The sequence below is a fragment of the Neoarius graeffei genome, chromosome 16 (assembly GCF_027579695.1).
Source record: "Neoarius graeffei isolate fNeoGra1 chromosome 16, fNeoGra1.pri, whole genome shotgun sequence".
NCBI classification, from domain to species: domain Eukaryota; kingdom Metazoa; phylum Chordata; class Actinopteri; order Siluriformes; family Ariidae; genus Neoarius; species Neoarius graeffei.
The window spans coordinates 31,414,217-31,431,703 of NC_083584.1; the positions used below are offsets into that span (position 1 = coordinate 31,414,217).

At 39.8% G+C, this 17,487-nt stretch overlaps 1 protein-coding gene across 1 annotated transcript in view; it reads left to right on the forward strand.

The window, feature by feature from the left end:
• Positions 1-17,487, forward strand: part of gabbr2 (gamma-aminobutyric acid (GABA) B receptor, 2) — a 428,647-nt gene that overhangs the window by 281,252 nt on the left and 129,908 nt on the right. Inside the window, exons 8-10 of the mRNA XM_060942775.1 lie at positions 3,927-3,987; positions 15,509-15,589; positions 17,210-17,360. Of these exons, the coding sequence (XP_060798758.1) occupies positions 3,927-3,987; positions 15,509-15,589; positions 17,210-17,360 (293 nt within the window). The remainder of the gene's footprint in view (positions 1-3,926; positions 3,988-15,508; positions 15,590-17,209; positions 17,361-17,487) is intronic.

Sequence of the window (17,487 nt, forward strand, 5' to 3'; positions counted from 1 at the left end):
TCCAACCTTGGCAAAAAAAAAAAAAGTATTTATGGACCTTGCTTTGTGCACAGGGGTATTGTCATCCTGGAACAGGTTCGAGCCTCTTAGGCTACGTTCACACTGCAGGCTGAAGTGACTCAAATCCGATCTTTTCGCCCATATGTGACCTGTATCCGATCTTTTATTGACAATATGAACGACACAGATCCGATTTTTTCAAATCCGACCCAGGCCGTTTGGATATGTGGTCCTAATTCCGATCCCTATCCGCTCTTTTCATATGCGACTTCAGTCTGAACCGCCAGGTCGCATTCATCCGACTTACACGTCATCAACAAGCCACAAACGCCACTATTCTGCGCTGAAGTAGGCGGCGGGTCTCTCAAAAAAAGTTACAACAACATGGCGCATAATCACGGGCGCAGATAGAGGGGGGGGGGACTCGTCCCACCCAGATTTAAATTCACCTCGTTTGGTCCCCCCCACTTATAGGGAGGAAAAAACGTCTGTGCTGTCTTTCTTTGTGTAAGGCAAACCTCACGGAAAAATCAAGAGACTAATTACCATTCGGTTTATTGAGGTGCACAGCAGTGTATACATAGTTGCAACAACTCACATAAAACAAAGACTGATATTCGGTTGGTTGAGCTGCGCAGACTGCACAGGTTGCGAGCTCGAGCTTGGTTGCTATGGTTACTAACAAGTTTGACAGGCATATCGGGGTTGGGGTTGGTTTGCTTTGTCCCCCCCAGTTCAAAAAACGTATCTGCGCCCCTGCGCATGACATCAATGCAAGGGACGCTTCGGGCTGTGAAGGTTCTGAATCTTCTCAATGGAAGGACGCAGAGGTTAGGGAGCTGATTTCCATTTGGGGGGATGCAGCTATTCAAGCTAGATTGGATGGGTCATACCGCAACTGGGTGGTTTTACTTCCGTAAACACTGGCCATGCTCACTGCGTGTGACGTCGTCGTATCCTGCAATGCGCATGCGGAACACTTTTAGGTCGCTTTTCGTTCATACTGAGGATCACATACAAGTCGCATATATTTGTTAATGTGAACGACCTCACAAAAAAATCGGATTTCACAAAAAAATCAGAATTGAGCATTAAGCCTTGCAGTGTGAACGTAGCGTTAGTTATAGAGCAGAGAAATTGTAATACTGCAGCATACAAAGACATCCAATGCAATTCTATGTTTTCAACTTTGTGGCTACAGTTTGGGGAAGATCCCCATATGGGTGTGATAGTCAAGTGTCCACAAACCTTTGGCCATATAGTGTATATGTATGAACTATTCACATAGAATGCTATTAAAGATTGCTGGTGGTTGTACCAGAGCTTTTCAGCCACTCTCATACTTAAAAAATATTGGCTGGCGTTGAGTAGTATATCAGATATATTCCATTCAGCTAACATGATATTGAATGAGTTGAAGATGAGTTCAATATCCTGCTAGCTGAATGGAATATATTTGATATACCATGAAAAAAGACAGCCAATATTATTATTATTATTATTATTATTCATCTCATTATCTCTAGCCGCTTTATCCTGTTCTACAGGGTTGCAGGCAAGCTGGAGCCTATCCCAGCTGACTACGGGCGAAAGGCGGGGTACACCCTGGACAAGTCACCAGGTCATCACAGGGCTATTATTATTATTATTATTATAATTATTATTATTATTGTTATTATTATTGTTGTTGTTGTTATTATTATACATACACATTCAATGGAACAATTTCACTAGTGCGGAGGTTTTACGTGTAATATGTATCTTATGGCATTTTCAGTTAACTGCGACAGTTTACTATGGGTTCCACCAGCAAACAAAGAAATGTTTCTGTGCATGCACAGCAGAAAACTCTCATTGAATATTTGCATCAGCTCTGATGTGTGACATCATGTTGTAAACCATATTCAACGCTCATTCTCCATTGGATAGAGTGACGTAATACACGTAGGATAAGCGATATGCTAACGATATTGCATGCTATCAAACCAAATGAATGAAACCCGCTAGAAGGGAACAGAACACATTTTTATTCCATCGAAAAAGTGTCCTATATGTATAATAATTGCCAATATACACAAATGTAGCATTTATGTGGACTGCTGTTGAGAAAATATATTGCAGTTCTCACCACTGCTGCTGATTCTATCTTTTTAGATAGGAGTCCAGAATTCTCAAAAACCAGAATTCAGCACAGTTCTCTGATGCACTGGTGTTAAGTAGAAATGGACACGGACATAGCCAGGCATGTCATATCAGTTCTAGCTTAGTTTTTGCTGACACTGGAGACTCCTTCCTAAATGTAGCCTCTCGGGAAGCTTCACTATACGGTAGCAACACTTATACATTTGTTAAATAAGCAACTTCTGATGCTTTTATTACTAGTTTTAGATTATGTGGAACATCTATTACACAAGTCCCAGTGAATTAGCTGTTAGTATAGAAATGATAACCACGAATTGGCCTAGTGGTTAGTATGTCCACCTCTTGATCGGGAGATCGCAAGTTCTACTTGCGGTCAGGTCATACGAAAGACCATCATAAAAATGGTACCTACCACCATCTGGCAAGGTACGCTGCAATACAGATGCAAGTGGGGAGTCAAACTCTCTCGGTTACCAAAGGACTAGCTCCCCACTGTAACCCTAGCTATGTAATAGGCGAGAGGCTGAGGGCTACAGACATGGAGATTGGTGCTGCCATATGGTGTGGGAAAGACTTTCAATAGAAATGATAAAATATTTGAACAAATGCGCAACTATAAACCTGTGTTTTACGTTACAGGTAGCACTACTGTCAGAGCTGTGCTGGGATAGAAAATTAATGTTATAGTACAGTAGAGATGCACTGATCACTAGACTCACATCATTTTATATTTTTACAATATAAACTGTTTACCTTTTAGCGTAGTAACTAGTGCATTGGATATAGATGACATATGAATGAGGAAGCTCAGTTTTATAGCCACTACTGTGATTTATACGACATGGCATTTATACACATGTCCGAGAATTAAGTATAATGCAAACATTTATGCAACAAAGCCTCAAAAATCAAGATGAATATGATGAAGGGACTCCAACCTGTTCTGCACTTCAAAGCAGAACGCATTTAGAGATGAGTTGGGCTCTTAATCCCTTCCCTGGTTACTAACTAACAGACTTCTAATCATCTCCACGGTAATGTTGGGCGCCATTGAACCCAAATCCATCCGAATGCCTCATTAACCAACTCAGTTGGCACACAGCCTTTGCTCAAGACTTAACAGATAATGAGCACAAGACGATGTTTTGACACAATGTTGAGGTTTCATGGTTAATGGTCTCTTATTACAGCATCTGTTGGTTTTTTTTCTTCTTCTTTCTTTTATCTGATCAGTCATCCACAGTGACCTGTCAAACAGCCATTAATTCTTAATGTTCAGTAGCTTTTGTATTTTATTGGTTTGCGGATCCTGTTTTACATTTTAGCATTTTGTGGCCAAGTAATCAAATATGACTTTGGTGGCACAGTGTATTTGGCTTTGGATTCTCAAAAAAAAAAAAAGACTGCAGTCTCATTAACCGTTACAGGCTTGTGAACTGGTCAACATGAACTGGACCTCTTTAGGGACTTCAGCGTGCTCGCCGAATATTTAACCACTCAATTTTGCCAGTATTAATCATGTTTGCCTTTATAAAAGGATCAATGTACTGACCTGTAATTTACTAAATGAGCCCATGACTATGGACCATGGCAGACTGATAGGTAAACACTCCAGGTTATCCCTGCGCCAAGATTCAAAGCTGCAGCAGTAAAACCAAACATTACTCTTAATATGGCTAGCCATAAACATAGGAAGGATTTACTGCAGCCTGTATGCTTGCCTAAGTAGCAGCCAATGTGGATTTTATATGCAGTTTATCTGAGGATTGTGTGTGTTTTCACAGGGTCAGGTGATGTTCAGGAATGGAGAGCGCATGGGAACTATCCGATTCACACAGTTTCAAGGTAAGTGCAATGTGTAGTCAGTGATCAAAATGGGATGTCACTCTCTGGCTTACAAAATTATCCTGTAAGCCCCCTCTGTGTATGGCAGTGGCGGACCAGTGATTAAGGCTTTGGGCTACTGATCATAAAGTTGTTCCTCTAAATTCCAGCATTGCCAGACTGCCCTTGAGCAAGACCAATAAGATTTATCTGTGCAGCTCAATTGTAAATCATTTTGGATAAAAGCCCAATAAGTAGATGTAAAGCCAATATATCCCCTTTTCCCTCTGGATTAATGTCATTGCATTATCACATACAGTTAGGTCCATATATATTTGGACACTGACACAAATTTTGTTTTGTTTTTTACCTGTTTACTGAAACATATTCAAGTTATAGTTATATAATGGACATGGACATAAAGTCCAGACTTTCAGCTTTCATTTGAGGGTATCCACATTAAAATTGGATGAAGGGTTTAGGAGTTTCAGCTCCTTAACATGTGCCACCCTGTTTTTAAAGGGACCAAAAGTAATTGGACAATTGACTCAAAGGCTATTTCATGGGCAGGTGTGGGAAATTCCTTCGTTATGTCATTCTCAATTAAGCAGATAAAAGGCCTGGAGTTGATTTGAGGTGTGGTGCTTGCATTTGGAAGATTTTGCTGTGAAGAAAACATGCGGTCAAAGGAGCTCTCCATGCAGGTGAAACAAGCCATCCTTAAGCTGCGAAAACAGAAAAAAACCATCCGAGAAATTGCTACAATATTAGGAGTGGCAAAATCTACAGTTTGGTACATCCTGAGAAAGAAAGAAAGAAAGAAAGAAAGAAAGAAAGAAAGAAAGAAAGAAAGAAAGAAAGAAAGAAAGAAAGAAAGCACTGGTGAACTCATCAATGCAAAAAGACCTGGACACTCACAGAAGACAACAGTGGTGGATGATCGCAGAATAATTTCCATGGTGAAGAGAAACCCCTTCACAACAGCCAACCAAGTGAACAACACTCTCCAGGAGGTAGGCGTATCAATATCCAAATCTACCATTAAGAGAAGACTGCATGAAAGTAAATACAGAGGGTTCACTGCACGGTGCAAGCCACTCATAAGCCTCAAGAATAAAAAGGCTAGATTGGACTTTGCTAAAAAACATCTAAAAAAGCCAGCACAGTTCTGGAAGAACATTCTTTGGACAGATGAAACCAAGATCAACCTTTACCAGAATGATGGAAAGAAAAAAGTATGGCGAAGGCGTGGTACAGCTCATGAGCCAAAGCATACCACATCATCTGTAAAACACGGCGGAGGCAGTGTGATGGCTTGGGCATGCATGGCTGCCAGTGGCACTGGGTCACTAGTGTTTATTGATGATGTGACACAGGACAGAAGCAGCCGGATGAACTCTGAGGTATTCAGAGACATACTGTGTGCTCAAATCCAGCCAAACTGATTGGTCGACGTTTCATAATACAGATGGACAATGATCCAAAACATAAAGCCAAAGCAACCCAGGAGTTTATTAAAGCAAAGAAGTGGAATATTCTTGAATGGCCAAGTCAGTCACCTGATCTCAACCCAATTGAGCATGCATTTCACTTGTTAAAGACTAAACTTCAGACAGAAAGGCCCACAAACAAACAGCAACTGAAAACCGCTGCAGTAAAGGCCTGGCAGAGCATTAAAAAGGAGGAAACACAGCGTCTGGTGATGTCCATGAGTTCAAGACTTCAGGCAGTCATTGCCAACAAAGGGTTTTCAACCAAGTATTAGAAATGAACATTTTATTTACAATTATTTAATTTGTCCAATTACTTTTGAGCCCCTGAAATGAAGGGATTGTGTTTAAAAAATGCTTTAGTTCCTCACATTTTTATGCAATCATTTTGTTCAACCCACTGAATTAAAGCTGAAAGTCTGAACTTCAACTGCATCTGAATTGTTTTGTTCACAATTCTTTGTGGTAATGTACAGAACCAAAATTAGAAAAATGTTGCCTGTGTCCAAATATTTATGGACCTAACTGTATGTCTACTATCAATAATGTTTAGAAATAACAAAGCTAGTAGAATACAAAATTAAGATTTTATTAAAGGAAAACTAGATTCAACAGTCACTATTACAAACCCCAAAACACAGCCCAACTATTGAACATGTGACAGGATGAGAACATACAAAAAAAAAGATAAATAAAAACCAGGATTGCAAACTAGCAAATACATACAGATGGCTCAGGAACCAGTTTTGGAACCAAAGACTTTTCAAGTCCATAACATGCTTGAAAAGTTTATACAGGGTTAGTCAAAATTATGTTAACACTAATGGATTATTTTTCTTATTCTTATTTTTATTATTCTTTAAATGGTATTGTTGCTTGCTGTTTTTGTGTGTTGAACACAGTGGGGAACAGGTTGAGCCCGTCCTGTAAATCATCTTGCACATATGATGTATGTTTTGTGAATGAATGGTTTCTACCATTTAAGTGTTCCCATAATTTTGACAAACCCTGTATTTGAGTCCTCCACAGTAGATAGGTGGATGGACTGATAACTGGGGGGGAGCCAGTATACAGCAGGCGAGTGAAATTGAACTCTGGACAATAGAAAAGTGGATTGGTTGAACATACAATAAAGGCAAACACTACATCAGATTCTTTTGATGGTCATTTTGAAACAGGCATGATGAGCTTCCAGGATCATACATTCCACCTTTCCTATTGGTTTCAATGTAATTCCTGAATAATTCCTATTAGTTACTGGATAATATGGTAATAAAATTGAATAAAATGATTTTAAGAAAAGCTGGAATTTATAATGTTGCTGATAGAATTAATGCCTAATTATCTATTGTTGTATTAATTAGGTTTTTACATAAGTAAGCTGGCGAGCTACACTCTCAGAAAACAAAGTACCTTATTGTACCTTTAGGGGTACAACAGCTCGTCACTGGGGCAGTACCCTCTAAGGTACTTATTTGTACCCTTTAGGTACTACTTGGGAACATATATGTACCTTTTTGACCCTAAAAAGGTGCAATTAGTTTCCTTGAGGTCCAGTAATGAGCCTTAGGGGATACGCTATTGTAGATTGTACCTTGGGGGACAGAAATGGACTCCTACTGTACCCCCATTTCTGACAGTGTACTGATGTAGCTACTCAGCCTGCGAAAGTAAGATTAGTCTTATCTTTCTTCTCATGGTGAAATGTTTTTAAGGTATTTTCATAACTTTACATGTTAAAGTCTAAATTTATTTTCCAATTACATATCTTAAAATGTATTATTCAATAACTACTATGAATTATTCAGTAAATCCGATTTAAAAAATACTAAAAGTGATCAATTTAAGTCTGAATGTATCAATAGTTCCACAAACTTTAAGATATTGGTAATATTTGTGGAAATCCTTGCTAGCTAAACCAAAATACTCTACGTATTCAAATATTCCCAACCCATGTGTCATTTAAACTCACATCCTGCTTGACAAATGTTTTAAATTTTTACCAAAGTCTAAAGTGGAACTTGTTCTAGAAATATAGAGCGCTTTTTTCACTACAACTTTTAGTGGTGGGCGGCATGGTGGTGTAGTGGTTAGCACTGTCGCCTCACAGTAAGAAGGTCCAGGTTCGAGCCCCATGGCCGGCGAGGGCCTTTCTGTGCGGAGTTTGCATGGTCTCCCCGTGTCCGCGTGGGTTTCCTCCGGGTGCTCCGGTTTCCCCCACAGTCCAAAGACATGCAGGTTAGGTTAACTGGTGACTCTAAATTGACCGTAGGTGTGAATGTGAGCGTGAATGGTTGTCTGTGTCTATGTGTCAGCCCTGTGATGGCCTGGCGACTTGTCCAGGGTGTACCCCGCCTTTCGCCCGTAGTCAGCTGGGATAGGCTCCAGCTTGCCTGCGACCCTGTAGAACAGGATAAAGCGGCGAGAGATAATGAGATGAGGTTCTGCTAGTATTTTATTATTATTATTATTATTATTATTATTATTATCCACAAAGTGTTTGTCAAATTGCTGTGCACTAATTTGAAGGTTTTGATGAAATATGGTCCTCAGCTGCGTGCTCATGTTGTAATATTCTAAACACCTACAAAATCATGGCAGTGCATTTGTCTCCTGCATGCATTTGGGCACGTTGTGTGTGTGTGTGTGTGTGTGTGTGTGTGTGAGAGAGAGAGAGAGAGAGAGAGAGAGAGAGAGAGAGAGAGAGAGACTAACCTATCAAGCTGTGAACTGGCTGCCTATTCGATGACACCTGACAGCCATGGATAAGTGGTGAAAAGTGCACCACTAGAACAATCACAAGAGTGGCACCTTGCCCCATGGCAGTGCTCTCTATCTTGCTCTTGTTTCTCACACACATACACCCATAAAATGCACACCAACTAAACAGAGTCATGTCCATATTTTAGAAACTAGCAGGCTTGTAGTACTCGAGTCTGACTCGTGCCTTAATTTTAAGGACTCGTGAATCGACTTGGACTTGAACACTGATGACTCGAACTTGAACTCGGACTCATGCATTAACTGCATTAGGACTCGGAAATTGGAGACGAGGACTCTGATTTTTTTCTTTATTTTTTGTAACATTCCATTATAATTTGGCATAAGATATTTATATCTACATTCATTTTTGTACTAATTTCATGCAAGAGTGTCACACCTGTGCACCTTGGCGCATGCATCAGATAGACCCTTGGACGTGCTCCAGACAGCGCGCTCATGCCGAGCGGACTCTCACATGCGCACCATCAACGATTCGCACCTGCACAGGATTAAGGCGCAATCAGCACACCTATATAAAAACTGTGAAAACACACTTACTTTGCGAAGTATTGAGTTGCATTGCTGACACATTACCGAGCCTTATTTCCTTGTTTGGTTTCCTAAGCCCCTGTTTCTCGTCTTTGATTCTGCCAAGTCTACAATAGCCTGTTTGTGCCTCACTTGACCTATTGCCTGTTTCACTTTTTTACGATTTTGCCTGCCGTTCTGGATTGTTTACCTGTCTTCACTTGTATTAATAAACACACCTTCTGCACTTACATCCGTCTCCCAGCCATCTCTGACAGAATACTTCGCACTCCCTGACAAAGAGAACGCACATTCACCTGTTCATACGGCATGTTCAGGAACAAACTAATGTTAATGGCGCTAAAACTGCCACCATCAAATGGTGTGGTTGGAGTCTTGTTCTTGGACTCGACTCAGATCAATAGTGGACTCGACTCGAATTTTTTTTTAATGACTTGGATTTGAACACTGGAGACTCGAGACTGGACTCAGACTCGAGGTTTAGTAACTCGACTACAACACTGGAAACGCATGTTTCTAAACATTGATAACATATTTCATCTCAAAATAAACTCCCACACTATATTCTTTTCATTTTTGACCAATATACTGTATTATCTCTGTTTTCTTTCTTTCTTTCTTTCTTTCTTTCTTTCTTTATTTATTTATTTATTTATTTATTTATTCGTTCCTTCTTCATATTCACTCTGCATCTCTGTTACCCACCTCTCACCACATCCTCTGCATGTTAATTATCCAGCTCATATATTTAAAGAGACGTTGAACCTTTGCTCAGTGCTGACATGCATGTCTGAGTCCATCTCTCATATCTCTTTGTCAACTCCATTTGGACAAGGCAGGGGAGGAATATATAAACTGGTTATGGTAATGATGACCTTCCAATTAAGCCCAGCGTATATTTTATCCAAATGGCTTTAGACACAGTATCAATGGAGTTTCATTAATTATGCTCAACTGATATGACGCAGAAGTGGCAAGCATTCTAGGTTTGTCACTATATCAAATGAGTCATATTCCATAAAAATTTAGACCTAGGCCATTTGGGTCCTGAGGCTATTCAGGAAACACTGGAAGTGAAGCAGTAATACACCTGGAATGGGACCGTGCACTATGCATACCCACATTCACACACTTATTCACACCTTTAGGATCACCAGTCATCCTAGCTGCATGTTTTTGGGAAGTGAAAGGAAACCCACACAGACACGGGGAGAACATAAGAAACACAGACAGAACTAGACCACAAGTTTTAACAGGGAGTCCTGGAGCTTTGAGGCCACCGATATTAACTTTCAGTTGTTTATTAAGTATCACTACAGTACAGTGGGGTCACATTGGACATGGTTTCATAGCTAAGAAATGCACACCTTGTTAGTGCTTTATTGTTATGTTCTTGTTTTGTTGTTGGAGGTGATACAATGTCTCAACACAAGGCAGATAAAGACAGAACTCCACAACTTATGGCTCTTATTACATTGTTTAAATAAATAGCTCCATTTACAGTGCGAACTTAAGTATGTATTCAGGTAAAAATATGACACTAACACTTTATGTTAAGGGTAACATACATTTCTAGAAACACCTATATATTGTATGTGTGTGTGTGTGTGTGTATATATATATATATATATATATAAAAGCTAGAAATATGGAAATACTAAATAAAACACTAATAAACAGTTAATTTTGCCAAATTACTCCTGTATTCTCTAATTATGCACACAATTATTAGCTGTATTAATGTCTACACTCAAAAAAACCAACATGGGTGTTTGTTACATGAACCTAAGTCTAACATGTCACGGTTGACATTTAGGTCACTCAACAAAATTGTTTCTGGCTAAGTTAACGCATTTTACTTGGGTGGAAATACTTTCCATAATTTTATTATGTTCACTGAGCAAGTTGCCGTGATCTGGATATGGTCCTGGCAAAGTATTTTAGCAGTTTGAACCAACCACTTGAAAACTACTGGAACAGAAGCAATCAACATATGAAAAACATGGCCATGGGTCAGCATCCTCTATTGCAGCCAATCACATTCATCCATGCAAATGATTTACCTGAATGCAGCTCATCAAGAAAGAAAAGCTTTTTCATAGAAATGTGCATTTTCACTGACTGTGATGCAGCATGAGTAGCAGTCCTAACATACAGGGCCAGCATAAGTCATAAGTCCTTTCCACACCAGAACCTGGTCTTCCCAGGCAGTCTCCTGTCCCAGTATTAACCAGGCCCTTAAGGCGCACTGGATGGCGCCGATCTCCGTTTCCATAGCCCTTGGCCTCTTGCCTATACAGCTAGGGTTACAGTGGGGGCTATGGGGCCAGCTTACCCAATCATAAATGGCTAACAATTAAAAGGTAAATGTTGTAGGCATCTAATCATGGAAGTTGCTTATCTGGACATATAATGATTTCATCTAGCTAGACCTTCACAAATTGCAGTTGAATACTTTCAGTCTATACTGAAGTGTGACCATTTATTGAAACCAATGACTGTTTAAAAAAAAAACAAAAAAAACATGGATGGCTCCTGTTTTACAGAAATGAAGCTAAAATTCATCTGCTATGTTGTCAGATTTGGAGCCAGACTCTGCGCAGTAGAGACGAAAGTCAGGTACATTTACTCATTTGGCAGGCCCATCCACTTCTCCCAATACCATGTTCCAGCACATTGCAGAGGCTGTCAATCGCTTCATTCCCAGCTGTCTCCATGTCTCCTTATGATATAGTAGAATAACATTTTAAAAACTAATTTCTGTGGGAAGATTTTAAAAAATGTGCAGATATCAGCATGGGGGAAAACTAACTGCTTGAATCAATAATGTATATGGAAACACAGTTTAAACAAGAAAAGTTTTTTTCCATTCCATTATCCGTAACCATTTATCCTGTGCAGGGTCGTGGGAAAGCTGGAGCCTATCCCAGCTGACTATGAGCAAGAGGCAGGGTACACCCTGGACAAGTCGCCAGGTCACCACAGGGCTGACACATAGAGACAAACAACCATTCACACTCACATTCACACCTACGGTCAATTTAGAGTCACCAATTAGCCGAACCTGCATGTCTTTGGACTGTGGGGGAAACTGGAGCACCCGGAGGAAACCCACGTGGACACAGGGAGAACATGCAAACTCCACACAGAAAGGCCCCCATTGGCCACTGGGCTCGAACCTTCTTGCTGTGAGGTGACAGTGCTAACCACTACACCACCGTGCCGCCCTAGATGAGAAAAGTGACATGGAAAATAGGCTATTTTTTTCACTGTAACACATGGGGATGGACAGAGCTACACATTATCCTGCAGTCAGCCAGCAGGAGTGTGACATCTGTGGTTTCTTCATGTTTTGGAGATATTACACTGTCCATGCTTTTCACAGTTACTGTATGAGCACAAAATAAGAATTAATCATTTAAAATATCTAACATAGTTTCCAAAACTACCACAAGCACTAATCACAAGCTTATACCTGCTGAAAACTCTTTTTTTTTTTAACTCTAATTACGTATGTTAAAAAAAACAAAAAAAAAAAACCTAATGCTCAGTGACTGTAGCAATAGCCTTCACCTGATAAGAGCAGTTAGCTTAGAAGAAGCCATTAAACATGCCATGCATGCATGAACCCATTAGCCCAGTTTGGCCATTGAATTGTCACCTCAGTGTAAATACCAAGACAAAAAGCTCTTCTGAAAGCAAAGTTCTGACTGCTAATGTGGGCACAGAGAGCGCTAGAGAGAGAGGAGTGGGAATGGGGCTGGGGTGATGGTCTTGGTTAGGGGAGCGTGCAGTTAGCAGTGATCTTGTGGTCTATAATGGTGTATCGGTGCTGTGGCTCAGAGAGAGCTGACCTGCATGGCTGGATGTTCACCAGGCCATAACTAGCACAGACAGTGGCGTTCTGCCTCGGCCACCTTTCCACACATGGAGCAGGGAAAAGGGGGGATTCAAATAAAGGGAAAAACATAGTTTCCATTCTGTTGCTTATATTATTTCTTTCATTGACAAATTCTTATACTGAGTCACATTAACAGGTATGAAAGAAGACACAATTTCAGTTTCATTAACAAAATTATAAGGCACTTCTAATTCAATTTGAGGAAAACCCATAAACACATGATGAAAGAAACAGATTAATGATATTACAGATTTGCTCATGATGGTCTCCTTGTGCATGCCACTCAGTTTATAGCAATTCTTCTGGTATACCCATGAGGCATATACAAACTGTCAATAAAATCAGATCTATGTGAGCTGCCTTGGGTTTAATTTGGAATTAACTGTTATTCAAGGTCATTTTCTATGGTATCTATGGACACATAACCACAAACATGTCTAGTTACACAGCCTAATATCCAATAACCTTTGTGCTATTGCTTAATTATTATTTTATTTATTTATTTATTTATTTATTTATTTATTTATTTTCCTCATAGGACATTACTGAATATGAAAAGACGTTACTGCATTTCTTGTGCCAGGTGCATAATGGCTATCAGTATAAATGTACTTTCTGTTGCCAGTGATGGCTCTGATAATACATGGCAGGTCTAATATCTGTCAATAGTTTGACAATGAAACTATTAGGGTTAAGGGGCAATGATGTGGAGTAAATTACCCCCCCCACACACACACACACGCATACATATACACTTAAAGGTATATAGGCAGCTGCATTTCTGATTTCTAAATTTGTAAAACTGTTTTCAGTCCATAATGCTGTACTGCATTAATTGTTTCCTCCAAATACCAAACGTGGTAAACAGAAAAGCTTATTTTGTCTGTAATAATAACGAGACCATCAATGACGGCGTAGCTCACTTCGGCCCCGTCTAGTCCAGAAGGAACAATCTAAAGTGGGCCACCTTGCGCAATAAATGTTGCAAGCTATATACACTATATACAAGCTATATATAGAAGCTATATATACCCTAGGAATACCAACCTATTTGCCAGAAAGAATCCAAAATGGCAAGGAACTGACTGAGAAGAAGCAATTTTTTGTTGAACTGCTCATTAAGGGTTACTTAGTCCATAACTTCATTAATAATTGTAATTAAGCAAATCTGGGTAGAAGTTCTATGCACCCTAGGTCCCCCTACCTTCATGCCAGATAGAATCAAAATTGGTGAAGAACTGAGGGAGAAGAAGCGATTTGTGTGGAAACTACTCGTTAGGGCTTAATTGCTCCATATCTTTATTATTAATTACAATTATGCAAATTTGGATAGAAGCTGTATGCACCCAAGGCTGACCTACCTTCCTGCCAAAAAGAATAAAAATCGGTGAAGAATTTGAGAGACAAAATTATTTTTGTGAAATATGAACAACGCCCGACGGACGGACGATGGACGACGGACAACACATGATGGCATAAGCTCATCACCTGTCGGCCGGATGAGCTAATAATACACTACCGTTCAAAAGTTTGGGGTCACTTTGAAATGTCCTTATTTTTGAAAGAAAAGCACTGTTCTTTTCAATGAAGATCACTTTAAACTAATCAGAAATCCACTCTATACATTGCTAATGTGGTAAATGACTATTCCAGCTGCAAATGTCTGGTTTTTGGTGCAATATCTCCATAGGTGTATAGAGGCCCATTTCCAGCAACTCTCACTCCAGTGTTCTAATGGTACAATGTGTTTGCTCATTGCCTCAGAAGGCTAATGGATGATTAGAAAACCCTTGTACAATCATGTTAGCACAGCTGAAAACAGTTGAGCTCTTTAGAGAAGCTATAAAACTGACCTTCCTTTGAGCAGATTGAGTTTGTGGAGCATCACATTTGTGGGGTCGATTAAATGCTCAAAATGGCCAGAAAAATGTTTTAACTGTATTTTCTATTCGTTTTACAACTTATGGTGGTAAATAAAAGTGTGACTTTTCATGGAAAACACAAAATTGTCTGGGTGACCCCAAACTTTTGAACGGTAGTGTAAGAAGAAGAAGAAGAAGCATGAAACCTACAATTTTTTTCATCTGTATTGTGTACTCTGTCTATTAACTTAGTTACTCCTTGAAAAAGATTTTTGAGAAAGGAAAACTACAGTAGAATAAATAAAACGCCTCTCTCATATTCATTGCATTGGCAACTCTATTTCAGGTGTGCCTTCTCAATCAGTGCTGATGATACGTGACAGATGTGTCAGTGTTGTGGGCTGAAAAATATTAACCACTGCATGAATCTACAGTTTGGGCTAGAAAGAAATCAACCCCACCCTCATTTATTCATATCATTCTTTGGTATCCACTTGAAGACATTTAAGGGCAAATAATTTGATGTGAAAGCCAAAAAAAAAAAAAAAGAAACCTTATATTGAGCTACTTTTATCTTTAAAAGACAGGGGAGCTCAGCCCTGTTAGCCCTTTTATACCAGCTGTCCTGGTCCATAAAGTGAAAACATTTTTGCTTTATAAAAATTATTATATGTTTTATTTGTAATCTGGTTCACTTTGCCAAATAGTTAACCAAGTTCTACTACAGGTCTTGTGTTGTTTGAAGCCTACATGTATCTCATGTGTAAACTACAGAAACCGTACAAAGGAGAAAAGGCACACAGTGATGAAGAACTCTGCTATAGAGCTCCATGGTTAGACGCTCCACTGCTCACTTGAGTTAATGTTCTTTCTCCATCGCTAGACATGCCGTATTTTTATCTCTCAGACGAAAGGAGTGATTCAGATTACTGCTCTTATCAGAGCTATTCTCAACTTCCTTCTGCTGTCTCTTGCAGAGGGCCAGGAAGTAAAGGTTGGGGAGTACAATGCCATTGCCGACATCCTGGACCTTATCAACAACACCATCAGGTTCCAAGGTAAGGAAAGTCCAGCACAATGTGGTCTTGTGTGTGTGTGTGTGTGTGTGTGTGTGTGTGTGTGTGTGTGTGTGTGTGTGTGTGCGTGCATGCGTGTTCTTTTTTCATTTGTATTATCTAATGAATAATTGATTAGTTTGTTTTTCCTCCAATGCCTATTTGAGTTCACATCCTTTGTAAATTTTGTCATTTGTTTGATTCCCAGCATTTTCTTATACTATCCCAATAACACACACACACACACACACACACACACACACACACACACACTGAGCATTAGAAGGAAATGCTTCTTTCTGATGTCAGGCATGTCTTCAAATAGAACTTGGTAAGACAAGCCATAGGAATCAATTGGAACACAGACAAAAGCTTGCAAAATAAGCAAAGGAGGGAAAAAAGTGACAAAACATTGCGGTCACTGACCACAAACACCGAACAGAGGGTCATTTGCAAAGTCCTGTTAAGTCAAACGAATAGACCCAACATAATTTGCCTTTGAATTGTCTTTAAGACCATTATAATGTGGTGAAGCAGCCTGTTTCTCAGGACCTTGAAGCTGCTGACGCCTGACTAACTTCTTTATACTTTAGATATGAAGCTAAATAATAAATAAACCCTTCAATAAATTCAGAAAAATATCCAGACTTATATTATTGTCTGTCCTTTCTGCTTTTGTGTTTCGCATTATTTATCATAGCCTCAGACAATACAGTGTCACCCAATAAACACTTATACACACTGTATTCAGAGCAGAGTTCAATTAAGCCTGCACAGTGAAGAGTTTTAGCCTCCACAATATCCTCTCTTGGGCAATATCATCCATCCATCCATTATCTGTAGCCGGTTATCCTGTACAGGGTCACCCAGGGTGTCCAGGGGTATTTTCAATCATCAATTTGATATAAATTTATGTAGTAGTTTGATGAAGAAGAAAATTAACATGCCAAATTTTTAACTTTAGAAGAAGAAGCCTTTATTTGTCACATGAAATTCCTCCTCTGCATTTAATGCATCTGATGCAGTGAACACACACAAGTGAGCAATGAGCGCGCACACATACCCAGAGCAGTGGGCAGCTATGCTACAGCACCCAGGGAGTAGTTGGGGGTTAGGTGCCTTGCTCCAGGGCACTTCAGCCATGATACAGAGGGATGGGAAAGTGCTGTTCATTCACTTAACTCCCCTCACATTTTTCCTGCCGATCTTGGGAATTGAACCAGTGACCCTTTGGGCCCAAGGCTGCGTCTCTAACCTTCAGGCCATGGCTGCCCCCAGTAGCTATGTATTTCTCTTATCACTCACTCACAGAAGTAAGAAACAGCCATATTCTGAAATAGAAGCAGTGTGTAATTTAGTCCAGCTGGCAGGGTGGCAGATTCTGACAGGATTAAAGAATCAGAAACTGAACCCGAACCATTAGCAAAAACTCTGCTATGGTTTAACTCAGTGCTTTAGTAGTTTTGCCCAACTGGGTGATCTTTCTGAAGTGAGAATAAATTACATTATAATCTTTTTTTTTTTTTTTTTTTGTCTGAAAATGGCATTTTTGAGAAAACGGAAGTATGTAATCAATAAAGTATAATTTCTCCTAAAGACTTAATTAATGTGTATCCATCCTAGGTGTGGAGCCTCCCAAAGACCGGACGTTCGTGCGTCTAGAGCGACGCCATATCAATGTACCACTTTACAGCATCCTGTCCACCATCACTATCCTGGGCATGCTCATGGCAGGCGCCTTCCTATTCTTCAACATCAAAAACCGAAACCACAGGTCAGGATGCAGTTAGACCTGTCTTACTCTTACATTCACCAGGAGTTCTCAAACATTCTGCAGCAAGGGACCACATCTCATCATCTCTAGCCGCTTTATCCTGTTCTACAGGGTCGCAGGCAAGCTG